At 40.8% G+C, this 14,764-nt stretch overlaps 1 protein-coding gene across 2 annotated transcripts; it reads right to left on the bottom strand.

Annotated features, from left to right (window-relative positions):
* Positions 1-4,019: 4,019 nt before the first annotated feature.
* LOC134446675 (zinc finger protein 599-like) lies at positions 4,020-12,208 on the bottom strand. 2 transcript variants are annotated; one of them, XM_063195985.1, is made up of 8 exons: positions 11,779-12,208; positions 9,747-9,940; positions 9,548-9,664; positions 9,335-9,430; positions 8,276-8,386; positions 7,734-7,854; positions 6,954-7,271; positions 4,020-6,634 (listed from the first exon to the last, which is right to left on the bottom strand). In XM_063195985.1, the coding sequence occupies exons 1-8, from the start codon at positions 12,200-12,202 to the stop codon at positions 5,334-5,336; spliced, it is 2,682 nt and encodes an 893-aa protein (XP_063052055.1). In that variant the 5' UTR covers positions 12,203-12,208; the 3' UTR covers positions 4,020-5,333. The 2 variants fall into 2 exon arrangements, with proteins under 2 accessions (XP_063052055.1, XP_063052056.1); XM_063195986.1 differs by having other exon boundaries at positions 6,564-6,674.
* Between the last annotated feature and the right edge of the window lie 2,556 nt (positions 12,209-14,764).

A 14,764-nucleotide genomic window follows, 5' to 3' on the forward strand; every position in this document is an offset into this window, starting at 1 on the left:
GAAAATGTGAAATTATTTGTCTGACATTTTTTTTATATCACATACCTGTAAACCTGGCATTTGAATAGTGGTGTGTAGACTTTTTATAGGACTTAATAGACATAGCAGTAAAACATTCAGAACATTAGACTAGTGGTGGCAAATGGAATATGGTAGTAAATGAATGGAGAAGGGGCTCACCTCTGTCCAAATATGGTTTACTACTGTAAGGTTAACATTTCCATCGACTCAATAGTTTAAATGTGCTGCTAAATATCTTCCTGCCAATTTGAACAGACTTAAATGATATGAGTCGCTAAAATAAATCTTTAGGTAGATATTTAGCTTTCCATTGATTTGCATTGACTGAAGAGCACAGGTCTCCCTACAGAAGATGGAGGTTGCGCTTGCCGTTTTACCAGTGTTGTTGTGAATTGCCGTGTCGCCTCTAGTCAGGGGTAGGGGTAGGTTTCCCCCCCAGCAAACAAACAATAAACAAAATAAACATGCGCACTACAGATCTATATCACTGCATGACTATTTTGGGTATCTCTTCATAGGACACTATGAGGTCTCATATGGCATAGTGTAGTTGAATGTGTTTTCTACTCAAATAGCAGACCTTACTTTATTCAAATGTGTTTTTTTTTGGGCAGCATTAAACCTATGCAGACCAGCGGTAAATTTTATGATGGTGCTACGCATCGGTGCGCACCCGCCAACCATCACCCCAGCCTCTAGTAGTCTAATGTTCTACCTCTATGTGTAGCCTACACACTTAAGGTGTTTACTTTTCCTTTTAATGAATTCAGACATAGTTTTGTCACTGCCCCTTCTCAAACTGTTGGCTAATGTGTACACGATTAAACTTGCATCAGTCACACAATGGCCATTGAAAATTAACCCATTTTGTCCTAAGCCCTTTTTGGGTATGGGTTCCCTCTGCCTATCAAATCCTAAATATCTCAGCCTACGAAGCACATTCAAACATGAAATAAGTTACATTTAAAATCTAGAACCTTCATTTTGCTCTAGTATAGTGTTCATTCAGCTATAACATACCAGCATCTTTAATAAAACAGCTCAAATCTTTGAATTTGAATGCAGCGTATATGTCGCTCTAGGACACAATGGGTTAATACTGAAATGCAAAGACAAGTCCATGATTCACAAGGTCAACAGTACATGGACCAGAATTGATGACAGTTTGAGAACATGGTGACAAAATGATAAAATGTGTTGTAAATTCTAACAATTAATACATTACTTGTGTGTTTGTATGTGTATATATACACACACGCACATCAGACACATTTCCTGTCTCAAATGGTGCACTTGTGCACCTCAGGCACTGTTTCAGTGCGTATGGCATATTAATTGCGCACAGAAACATAGTGCTCGAAGTGCACAAGTGCAACATCTGGGACCCAGCACTTGTGTGTCAGATCAAGACAGGCATGAAAAACTGAAGAGCAAGTAAAAGTCTCCCTCTGCTGGTGAAAGTAAGAAAGAAACAAACAAAAGACACCACCCATTTGAGGCACATACGACTACACATCCACCCTCTGGTGTAGGACATTTCATGATGTTTTATGTAGACATGTTGAGGGAACTGGGTAAGATCACAAATCTCTGCTATCAAGCTGCAATATTGTTATCTATGCTTTTAACAAATATATATTTCATAGTTGTTCTTTTTTCATTATAGAAGATAAACCCGTTCTACTGGTCTGTCTATGAGTGTGTGTGTATGATAAATTATTTAATAATCAATTTTGATGTTGATATTAGGCCTATTATTTATTCAGAAAACTGTGATTTTATAGAGAAATAAGTAAAAAAAAAAAACTATTAAAAGTGGAGATGCAAGGTTTCTGTCTGACAGCAAAGAGATAATGAATGAGTACAGTGCGTTTAAGCACTGTTGTTTGATAGACCATATTCAATCTCATACAGAGTTGACTTTAAGATTCTGCTGACAGTATTTAAAGTTTTAAATGGACTTGCCCCTAGTTATATCTCTGACATGCTCTCTTTTTATGCCCCTGCTCGAGCTCTCAGGTCCACTGATGCCAAGCTGCTAAGGACTCCCACCCCCCGCAAAAGAAGATTGGCGACGCCGCGTTCGTTTGCTATGCGCCCAAGAGATGGAACGCCCTCCCCATCGAGATCCGATCAGCCAGCTCCGTCGACTCCTTCAAGAAGCAGCTGAAGACCCACCTTTTCATCCTTGCCAACTCCTAGCTGCCAAGGCGTCACAGTGTCCCAGTTGCCGCAGCGTCCTTACTGTTCACAACCAGCCCTGGCAGGGGGCTCCCTTAGGTGGCCGCTGGTCTCTGCCTGAGGTTTCTTCCTGGCTATAGGTTTTTTTTTCTCAGACCTCACTGACCTTTTCCCCCCTACAAACTATGTATCAAGCGAAAGGGAGTTTTTCCTCACCCCTGATGCCACCAGGGGCCGCATCTGAGCGCCCAATTTCAGTGTGACTATGACTTATGCTAGACCCAGCCACTATGGACCTTACACCTCTAAGAATCCTGGTCCTTACCTACGTTGACCTTATGACTCTACAATCTCTTTCTATCTCTTCTTCCTCTGCCTTCCTGCTATTTCTGCCTCTCCTCACTTCCTCTCCTTTTAAATCCATCTCTAACAATGATGTTTTCTCCCATTTGTTAAGGACTTTGAGTTGCATGCCTTGTATGATACAGTGCTATACAAATACAATTATTATAATTTCAAGTTACCCCATCACTTCAGCAATCCTGTCAAGTCTTTTCAAATGTGGTTGGATCATCTGGACTGTTGCTGATGGGTCATCATTGTATAACTCTTAAAATAACCTTCATGTTTGGAAACAAAGACAGATGGTTGCAAGGCACAAGCAATAGGCCTACTTAACAACAGTTTCACTGCACGTCTATGATAGGCTCGGTGCTCAGTAGGCTGGGGACCAACTCCAAATGACAGAAACCAACTCCTCCACCTTTGTTTTGTTTTTTTTCCACTTGACTGTGCGTTGCCTGTTGCCACATGGACCCTGAAAGCAGCCTCAGTGGTGGGAAGCACAAATGCAGAGAAGGTGGTAGAAGTGCAGCAAACACAGCCAGGTCTTTGAAGTGAACGACGGGAACACCCACAATGGGAGCCATAAAGGTGCTCTGTGTAATACCACCAACAAATTCTATGTAAGCTATATTCATTATGAGAGATTGGAAAAATTGCACCTTTCATGCATGAAAAGGTGGATCTTCTCCATGTCCGCCATTTTGAATTTCCAGAAATAAGACATTTTTAACTGCAAAATTATAAACTATACTTTGGTCATACTAGTAAATATTAGTTTATTATTTATTTAGTAAATATTCATGAACATTTGGTAATAGGCAGCACAGTTTCAATGAGCAGCATAGTTGCAATGCATACTCTGGCCACCATCCTACACAGTGCACTTTTAAATTAAATTTAAACAATTAATAAAATTGAGAATATAAAAAATAAAATATATTAGTGGTGTGCTTATGCACTACCCTTACGATTCGATTACGATTCAGGAGGTAGCGATTCGATTCAGTTTGATTCTACGATGCATTGCAATGCATTACATTTCTACTGAAAGCAAGGCAAAACTCTATACACTCTCCCATCACTGACCACCACCTACCAGCACATCAAGAAGCTAGCAGAGAAAGTGTGATACACACAGCTCTGGTTTTGCATTTACTAGAATTTTTTCACCTGTACTGCCAGGCATTCCGCTAATGTATATGGATTTCATCACGGAAACTAATCTGCAGGCAGTCACAAAACAATTGTATTATTAAAAAATATTGTAGATTTTTGTCAGCTCCAATGAAGCCCATTAATTTTCCACTTCTCCGTGATCGCCAGCTACCTGTAGTACCACCCAGACAACTTACTGACCCTTCTCATTGGTTATAGGTTCTCTGGAAGATAGGATGTTGTGCCAGGATTTTTTTTTTCTGTTTTGCTCAAATTTTAATTTAAATGTGATTCTTTAATAGGCTATGTCACCTGAGATAATGTACATATACCAAAATCAAACACATCTCATTACAACATGATCTATATTATCATATTATTTATTTACTTGTTTGCTTCTTCATTCATTTATTGTTTATTTGACAGGGACAGTGCACAACATACAATTGAGCCAGATTATAGCCATGAATCTAATTTTCATCTGTAGTCCCAAGACAGTAATAATAATACAAAAAATTGACAACAGTACAATGGGTGCACTATTTGCAAATATGCCTACATGATACTATATGGCCAAGCAAACATCATTAAAAAGATAAACTAAAGAAACAAAAAAACCTACAAATGATAAAGTAAACAAAACACAAGATCAATGACTAAAAATGCCCACGGTGCTGCCCCGCTTTTAGACATTTCTTAAGACCTGATTTAAAACTACTAAGTGTGTTGCTTTGCCTGATATTTACAGGAATACTATTCCATAGCCCTGATGTTTTTACTGAGAAGGCACTTTGTCCAAAAGTGGACTTCCTAAACACACTGATGCAGTCGTCTCTAGATGATGTTCTCGTATTATTATTTGTGAGTTTGCTCAGACTAAGAAACAATAGTAAGTGCTTACGATGCATGAAAGTAATGCAAAGTACAAAACTGTTAAGAAGAAATCACCTTACCATTTGCTGTTCAGATCCAGATACTAGTATGTACATTATCTATTAGGGCTGCACAATTAATCAAAAATCTAGATTTTGGCCGCAACAATATAAAAAAAATAAAATTGTGATTTAATCACAATTGTACCGGGGGCAACATATTGACCTACGGTACCCTCTGGTGTCCTTGAAGCCAGAAAATGTTGAAGCTGTTGTTTCTGGCCAAAAATCTGTAGGTTCGTCTGTAGGCCATATTGACAGTCTACCATAGTGAATTAATTTGCTTCTGGTGATTTGAGGGCTGAGAATAATACTGTTTTAGTGACGGGCTACAAAAAGCCGTTCACTTGCGCTTGCCGTGGGCTTACAAGTGTAACGGAGGCTAACTAGCACAGAGTTGGCGTGGAACGTTGGTAAACCTCCCTCCGATAGCTTCATACAGTCTCGTGCCGTTGGGCCGAGAGACTAGTCTCTTGGCCCAGCGGTATCGTACTGTGTCTCCCATTGCCGAACCGTTGTAGTTGACGAGGTCGCACGTTCGATCCCCGAGGGGGGTGAACAGGTGCAAGATGACCTCCGTCACACAAGTACTACTTGAAATAATAAGACAAGTGTTTCTTCACGTATACAATACTGATCCAAATAATCATGATTGTAATTTTTTCCATAATCGTGCAGCCCTATTATTTATATCATCCACTATGTATTATGAACACGTTGATGAATTTTCATATTGAATCGCACTGAAAACTTCTTTCCACACACCAAGCACTCATACGGTTTCTCCCCTGTGTGTGTCCGCATATGTCTCTTTAACTGAACTTGCTGGCGAAACCGTTTTGAACACAAAGTGCAGGGGTAAGGTTTCTCCTTTGTGTGGCTTCTCCTGTGTGCAACCAGACGGCATGACATTGTGAAAGTCTTGTCACAAAATTCACATTTGTATGGACGTTCTCCAGTATGAGTCCTTGTGTGAATCAAACATGCTCCTGAAGTGGGAAAAGCTTTACCGCAGAAAGAACACAAGTAGGGTTTTTCACCCGTGTGTAATCGCTTATGACTGACCAGATTTGAATGCTGGGCGAACCGCTTTCCACATATTGAACACTCATATGGGCGCTGCCCTGTGTGGATTCTTGTGTGCTCTTGTAAAGTACCTTTTAGTTTAAATGTCTTGCCACAGTAAGAACATAGATGAGGTCTCTCCCCTGTGTGAATTGCCTGATGAGTTTTAAGGCAATTTTTGTGCCTGAAGACTTTGTCACATTTGGAACATGCATACTGTGGTGGCGAACATGTCGCTGCATCATCTTGCTCAGTTCCACAGTTTTGTGATGCATTGCTCTGTTTCGTATGGATTTTCTTGTGTTTATTCAGGCAGCGTGCATACAAGTAGACTTTTCCACATTCGTCGCACCTTAATTTGCCGTCATCTGTTTGATTTGGGTGGCCAGTCACCTCTTGCTGTACAGTGGGAGGAGATCCGTCATCTTCTCCTGTCGCTGGTGGGTCTCTCGACTCATTCTTCTTTTTTGCAGTCGTCTCATCAGCACTCCGTTTTGTATGGGTCTTCTTGTGTCTGTTCAGACTATCCTCACACACGCAGACTTTGCCACATTCAGTGCACCATATTGGCCCATCGTCTGTCCTGTCTGAACAACTACCCACCTTGTACAAGCTGCCTTCTGTGCTGGGGGATAATCCATCTCCTTTTTCTGAGGAAGCTAGACCCTTTTCCTCATTCTTGTTATTTACAGCAATCTCCCCAGCACTCAGTTTTTTATGAGTTTTCATGTGTTTGTTTAGACACTGTGCATACAAGTAGGCTTTGCCACATTCAGTGCACCTTAACGCACCATAATCCATTTTTGCTGGGCAGACAGCCACCTTGTGTAAGCTGCCTTGCACTTCGGGGGATACTACATTCTCTTCTCCTGTAGATGGTGGGTCCTCCCCCTCGCTCTTGATATTTACAATTTTCTCACCGGCAGTCTTGCAGGCTGCAGAGCATGATGAATCATAAATCTGTTAGAGTTGATACTGTAAATACAGAATTACAGGAAAATACCCAGAAAGCATTTTAATAGTAGCTGTCTGTCCTGTCTGGTGTCACGACAAAGTGACACCATAATGATGTCAGTAGATATACCATGCATTTGTATCATGTATTTTCCTGTGCATGCACGTACTTCAATCACTTCTTTTTTAATGCATACAAATACCACATGCCATCAGCATAATGTGTGTGGTGATATCAAAATTGTACACTCAAGAAAGATGCGGTGAGTATAACAAGATCTTTACAAAAGAAAGACTCACCATTTAATGTATTGGTCTCATTCACTTCTGTTTCACTGAATGATGTTTGGCTGCTCTGTTCTGGGTCATTATATTTGTCGTGTTGATTGGTGTCATTCTGTGCTTCATCAGAGTCGATCTGTGAGTCTCCTTCATCGCCACCTCCACGCCAGTCGTTTGAGTCACCATGTGAGTCTGACTCATTCTGGGATCTTTGGGGTTCATGAAGCAATGGCAAGCATTTCTCCTCTTGTTCACAAGCATTAAGGACTTTTTGCACATCAGGAGAGTCAGATAGTGTGGATAGAATAGTGTTACCCATGGGTGGTGATGAGGGCCCTAGGACAATACATAAAAATTGATTGAAGGATTCATCATAATAGATTGATACATAATAACATATTCTAATTTTAAGCCACACATGTCTGCTCTCTATCGATTCTCCTTAACTCTGATTAAACCTAAGGGTGCTGCCATTGGCATTCAGTACGGTATGTCTTTGAACCGTCATGGGATTCTGAAAGTAGAACATGAAATACACTGTAGTGGGTCAAAAACCCTGAATTCTCTAGCCTTTTTTAATGTTTGTAGTCATGTTAAATGGCAGTGCTCCCTCGGGAGCAGGTCGATATGTCCCTTGGCGTTTTGGCAGCAGTCGTTTCGTTCGACCATTAGTCTATTTCATTTTTCAATACTAAAGGGGGCATTGGCAGACTTGTGATGAGGCCAAGGGGGCGTTCGTTCAAAAAAGGTTGAGAACCACTGTTGTAGATCATCAACAGCACTTGGCCCTGAACTGACCTGAGTTCCGACGTGTCAAATGTCTGCAGTGATCTAAAAACACATGAAGGGGCTTTGGGTCTTCAACCACCTGTAGAAAATCCTCCAGGAGCAAAGGCTCTTCATGAAACCAAGCGGCAACCTGCAGAAAAAAAAACCTTTCAGAGTGACATCCTGTATCTCTAAGTGTGACTTGGTGTCAAATAAATATCCACTATGCAGAGTAGGCACTACGTTTTGCTAACTATAAGTGTTAAGCTTAAAAGAATGATGATTTTAAAAAAATACAGCCATGGCATAGTGAATACTGGGCTGGCATTTGTACTGTACAGTAGTCAGCTCAGCTCATAACTGGGTCACAAACTAATGGATTTGCTACAGTAGGGTGGGTACTTTATACACAGACTACCCACAACCATCCCTGACATCACACAGTTCACTAGCACCCCTGTCAGGTTAAAGATGTTGCATCAGCAGGGACAAAGAAATTAGAAGAGAAAAAGATAAGAAAAGCAGATTGTATGTTTGGTTGAAATTTCACTGATGTATTTCAGACAGCTTACCTGATAGAAGCTTGGCACTGCTAGTAACCTTTCCAATCTGGACAGGAATGCCTCCACCAGCGCCTGCAGAGCTGTGTCAAATCTCTGGCCATAATGCAATGGGTAGGTGTCCTAAGACAATGACAGAGGAACATGTTAACATTATTTATATGATAAAGAACAAAAAATACTTTGAGGCACACCTTTATTAAATCCTTACTACATGCCTACCAGTGTCTTCATCAGGGCAGATGTGATCTAAATGTTTTGTATATTATTACCCTTTCATAAGAGTTTAATATTATTGCTGGGGGGCGCTGTGGCGCCGCGCGCTAAGCCCCCCACATTTGGGCTTGCATGCCCACGGGGACCCCGGTTTGAGTCCAGCCGGGGTAACTTCCCGATCCCACCCCATCTCTCTGTCCCACTTGCTTCCTGTCACCATCTCAGACTGTCCTATCAAAAATATATATACAGTATAAAATATATATTATTGCTGGTAAAAATGGTTTCTGCTCCTGCTTCTGTACATAAATTGCATTTAGCATTCTCTGACAAATTCTCCTAACCATGCCATGTTCACCCTGAGATACTCAGTTAACCCACATTTGTCATTTAGCTGAGCTGTTTATCACATCTCTATCCATCATTATTCACAGTAATTATGGGGGTGACATCAGTATCATTATTGTTATTTTTTTTACTATTTCTGGCTGTTAGTAGGCTAATCGGAACTAGCAAGCAGTTGAAATTGATGGGGAGGAATAAGATGAATAGAATACGAGCATTTCATTCATTTAAAATTTTGTTGTTGAAATCATTTGTTGTTCATTTATGTCCTTGTAGACTGTGATATGCCCATGGACATGCAAGCTGCAATATCAATGGTGACAAAAAATGATGGTGACAAAAAAAGAACAGCATGTGGCTCACTAGTTTTAAGGGGGAAGGGAGCAGCAAACATTTGAAGCACTTTAAAGGCTTTATGTTGCGATAGTGAGACAGACATACCTCACAGTTATAATAGAGCGACTGTAAACGGTTTCCACGTACCAGACCATATCACATTGTCATCCTCACCTGGAAGTAATGTCTTCTATACTCAGGGCTCTTCACAAGGGCCTGGATGAGATCAACAAAGTTCCTCACAGCAGCATCTACTGTCTTGCCCATCTCCTTCCCAAACGGAGCAGAACAAGCCAGTCATCACAACAGAGATGATACATTGACTACACCAAAATTGAAACCATGAATGACATATATAAACTGCCAATTTCAATAACCAGGTCTTACCTCATCATCATCATCATCACTGAGGAAGCTTTCAGCAATTCTTGAGACTCTTTGAAGATGTGGCTGCATCATCTGAAGTGTTACTAATGGATCATCATGACATAGTTCTAAAATTAACTGTAAAAAAATAAAATAATAATCAGACTTCGATGTCACTACAAAAACCATGATGCTTCACTGCACTGTTGTGCTCGTTCACCTTCGTTCTCAGTCCAAGAAGCAGTTCAATCTTTTCCTCAGTGCTCAGTAGATCAGGGATCAATTCCAAAACAATAGATACAAACTCTTCCACCCTGTTGTAGGACTCGACTTGGCGCTGCTGGACCACTTGCCAAATGGACGCTGACAGTAGCCTCAGAGGTGGGACCCACATACGCAAGGAAGATGCCGGCTCTGCAACAAGTATGCCAGAGATTGTTGAGGTAATGATGAGCATTGTGTTTCCACAACTCTAACCCAGACTCTATTTTAACAGTTAAAGGGACAGTTTGGTCAATTTCAACATGCAGTTGTATTGCTCACGCTACCCTTGACTTGTCAGTACCTGGTGATGCCACATTTTTCGGCTCAGCCCTTTCCGAGATATGAGCAATTCTAATGGGGGCAGCGTTTGTTTACATTTTTAAAAAATGAAACGTAGGCCAACTCCAAATATTTTCCCAAAAAGGTACTGCTATTTGCTAGTTGTCTGCTGATGTTTTATAACCTTTTGGATGTTTTTGGGAATAAATAAAAATGTTTTTTTGAAATGTAAACAAAGAGCTGCCCCCATTACAATGACCAGGATCTCGGAAACGGCTGAAGAAGAAGAAAAAAAAATCTCAGGCACTGACAAGTCCAGGGTAGTGTGAGCATTACAACTGCATGTTGAAATTGACCAAACTGTCCCTTTAAGTTGGGCTGCACTTTATTTTTCCACATTTCAAAGATTTAAACCATTTTGTCCTAAGCCCTTTTTGGGAAAGGATGCCCTCTGGCTATTAAATCCTAAATATCTCAGCCTCCAAAGAACATACAAACATGAAATGAGTTACATTTAAAAGGACCCTCGTTTTACCTTAGAATGTGTTCATTCAGCTCTAACTTACCCACATTTTAATAAAACAGCTCAAATCTCAAGAACCTGAATGCAGCTTATGTGTCTCCAGGACAAAATGGGTTAATACAAGTGTTGATGCACTGATTTGCACCTGAGAACCCTGTAAAGTCTCTTTCAATTTAGGTGACTGGAGGATACTCAACATCAGACCGGGATAAGTTGAGACACTTTTTACATTTTTGTCACAGCCACGTGATAAAGGTGTATTTGTTTAAAATCTTTACATCATACCAAATTTCAAAGTGTCCTGCTGTTACTATTAGAGAAAAAAACTAATTGAGAAACCTTCATGGTTACAATAATATTCCCTTTTGAAAATATTTATTCAGGTAGCTCATCTTACCCCATGCCACTGTGTGGGGTAAGTTGAACCATAACAAAAAATCTCAGCAAAACAAGTTTTATTAATTATAACAAATGTAACTAATGAATCTGTGAGATAAAACAACTAAACAACAGAAGTATGCCAAAGGACTCGCGGGCCCTTACAACTTGAATATAATGGCGAATAATGTAGAGCGCAATGTAGGGGGGAAAAGTAAATATTATTGTTTGAGTTGGCTGAAACATGCATAAAGTCATTCATCTCAACTCACCTGGGTATGATATGAAAGAATTGGTTATGCTCAATTATCATTATGGTGTTATTATCCCATTAGGATAAGTGGCTCAACTTACCCAAAATTATGAAAATAAATGGTTATAAAATTATTATAAAAGTGCAAAAGACTGTAAATATCACTCACATAGCAGCTTATTAAGTCACATTTCAGAGGTGATGTGACAAAACATTTTTTCTATTTTTGTTTTCTCTAAATCATCTGTTTTGAATGGAATTCACTGAAAGAGTTAAAAAAAACACACACATTTTCATTATGTTTTCAAATATCTCTTGTCAAATTTGGCACATGCTTCTCTTGTGAAGTGTCAGAAAAGGATTTCCATCACCTTAGAATGTGGTGACATGTTCAACTGTACCGGAATTTTCGAGAAAAAGGGGGTGGCCCATCTTACCCTGTGGCTCAATTTACCCCACTCTCTCCTATATGCACTTACTCGATCCTAAATGTTGGCCATTTTCCTTGGTGTAGCCTACAGTAATGCTCCTAAGTGAAAAATGAAACAGGCTCACCATGAGCAGCAGAAAGCTCAGGTACTTCCCCCACAGCGCTTCTTGGTCCCAAGATTTTCTCCGCTTTGGTTTTATTGCTCAAGCGCATCTTTTTAGCAACATACAAGCCTTCATCAGTCCCGTTACATTCAACTGTGCAGTCTGCACTTTCAGCTATGTTGTCCATTTCAGGGACGGATGTGATGAAGAATCTGCCCTTTTTGACGATTCTTTTTGCTAGGACAGCCTTTTTGTGTATGCCTGTCGCTTCATGGCGAGTTAAATCATTCCAGCCACCGTGGTTAATAGTTATTTCTCGACAACATATTGTGCAAAACGCTTTCTTGGCATCACTGGCCGCTCTAATCCATGGTCTTTTGGCTTCCCATTCTCTTTTGTAACAGTTCCCCTGTTTTGACATGTCTAAAAATCTAGCCTGATGCATAACATCTGTAATGCTAGGCAGTGAACAAAAATAGAAACCCCCCGTCTTCTTTGTTGGGCGAGGTAAAGTTTGTATTTGTATTATCGCCACCTACTGCACGGGAGTGTGTGAGGTCCGACTGTTGGTGTATTTCAGTAAGGCAGTGGTGGGGATTGAACCTTTTTCATTCAAAAGGCCACTTCAAATTCAAAGTGGATTCAAATCCTCCAAGGGCCGTAGGCAACTATGAACACAAACCAGGAATTCCCCCTGCACTTTAGGCCTCTATGGAAGGCGACCACCTTTAAACTCCTCGGAAATATAATTTCTAAGATTCCTTTACAAAACAAGTCATATCATGCACAAGCTGCATAACACTGAAATTACATCTGGGGGGCAGATAAGATGGCTTCAAGGGCCCTCGAGACATACCTTGTCCGTATGTTTCAATCCACGCACTTGTGTCAGTGCACTGACAGTCAGTGCACAGTGCTCTGAGGTCTCCAGTGCATAGTGTCGTGGAAAAATTTGAATCATAGGGATAGGTTTCCAACCCCCGGAGTAGGGTCTCGCTGCAGACTGTAGCACAATATCCAATCCCGCCCCCAGACCACTGGCCCCGTCCATATCCAGATATATTCAATTGGGAAACAGAGTGTATGTGTAGCCTATGTGTATGTGTATGTGCATGTGTATGTAACTAGGGGAGTTTTTTTTAATTTTTTTTATCGGAAGTTGGTCTTTAAGTAAAAAAGATTTAAAAGAATGTGACCCCAGTCTTCCCTTCACTTGCATTAATTGGTATTGAATAGCTCATGACAAAGTCACTTTCACAGCACTTCTCATATTTGATCTTAACAGCGTTGTAGGCCTATGGCAAAACTCAACAGCACAATCGCAGATTCGTTTCCCTTTATTTAAACTATGTGTGCTGTTGTACGCACTCATCATTGCAAATAACTTAAAAGTTAAAGGAGAAGTCCAGTTTTTTGAACATTAAGGCCATTTTCTGAGTGGTCTGCAATGTTTTAGAGTCCCCCTCACCGTTTATTTCATGTTTGCTGCAGTCTCTGTTATTTGGCTGATTTGGATTTGATCTCAACCAGCTTTAGAATGGCCGTCTATGAGCACCTGCAACTCTGTTCTTAAAATCACCTTTAACATTTGTTTTCGAAAGTCTACAGCTCACAAAGTGGTTAGGGGTGTTCACTAGCAGTCCCTAACAAGTTTCAAGGCGAAATATGGCTTCTGTCATTTTTTATTTGCCATTTTGTGAAAGAAAGTGAAAGTGAAAGTGAAACTTAATTTACAAATTGCTACATAAAACACACATAAAACACGACAGATGCCATATTTCGCTACAAAAATTGCTAAGGAACACCAGTGAATACTGCTGAACACTTGCTGAGTTGCATATTCTTCAAAACAAATGTTAAAGGTGATTTTAAGAACAGAGTTGCAGGTGCCCATAGACGGCCATTCTAAAGCTGGTTGAGATCAAATCCAAATCAGCCAAATAACAGAGACTGCAGCAAACATGAAATAAACGGTGAGGGGGACTCTAAAACATTGCAGACCACTCAGAAAATGGCCTTAATGTTCAAAAAACTGGACTTCTCCTTTAAATCGGTCAATAAACGTCCCATGGTAGTTTCAACGATGTTAAACTAGAGCCATACAGAGGGGAGAGTCGGGCAATCTCCACCGTGTCCTAGGGCCGACTTCCGCATTAGCAAAATGAGCTGTTTAGAGTCTCAGAACTGCTTAAGCGTTGCGAATGTTAGTGCCTAGAAGTGGGCGTAGCACACAGCAAATGCAATGCTATGCAATGCAGGGAATAGGACAAGACTTGCTGTTTGTAGTAATAACTTCAGATAAACATCACAGATGGTAAAACTGTTGTGATTATCACTACTGAGACAGTTGATAGTTTACATATTTGTGGTGATTACCCCGCAGTATAGTTCGTTAGTCCTTATTTTTGTCTTTTAATGTGGTGGTTCCTATGTTGAGTCTATGGAAAGACAGCCGCTTTAGGCATGACCTCGATCTCGAAAGACGAGGCTGCAATTTAATTCCTGGTCCTCCAATCACGCAACTCTCCCCTCTGTATGGCTCTGTGTTAAACCGTACAACATGATGAAACTGTTTGCCTTGGCCGCCCGCGACAGTGATAGGTCAGTGGTTGCCCATGGGTGGGATTGGATATCGCGCTACATTCTGCAGCCAGACCTACTTGGTGGATTAAAGCAATAAGGCACTAGAGGCCATGGGTTTGTGTTCGATTTATAGTGGGTAAGGGGAGTTGGGGCACGACGCAAAGCGAGCTCCCATCCTCCCCCGCTCACTTGCCTCCTTGCAGCCTTGGGATGACGTCACTGACAACAAACAGAATTGTACTTCAGTATGTCGCAAAAGCTCAATTCTAATGTCATTTTCTCATTTGCAAACGGGATAGTGAATGAAGAATAGTCCCCCAAAAGTTGTTGTAGCTAGGCTGACAGAAGGGAAACTTTTAACACAAGGCCACAACCACAGACCAAGGACAGGAGTTCACATATTGGATTCCACCCCATAAGTCCG

This window comes from Engraulis encrasicolus, chromosome 4 (genome assembly GCF_034702125.1).
Source record: "Engraulis encrasicolus isolate BLACKSEA-1 chromosome 4, IST_EnEncr_1.0, whole genome shotgun sequence".
NCBI classification, from domain to species: domain Eukaryota; kingdom Metazoa; phylum Chordata; class Actinopteri; order Clupeiformes; family Engraulidae; genus Engraulis; species Engraulis encrasicolus.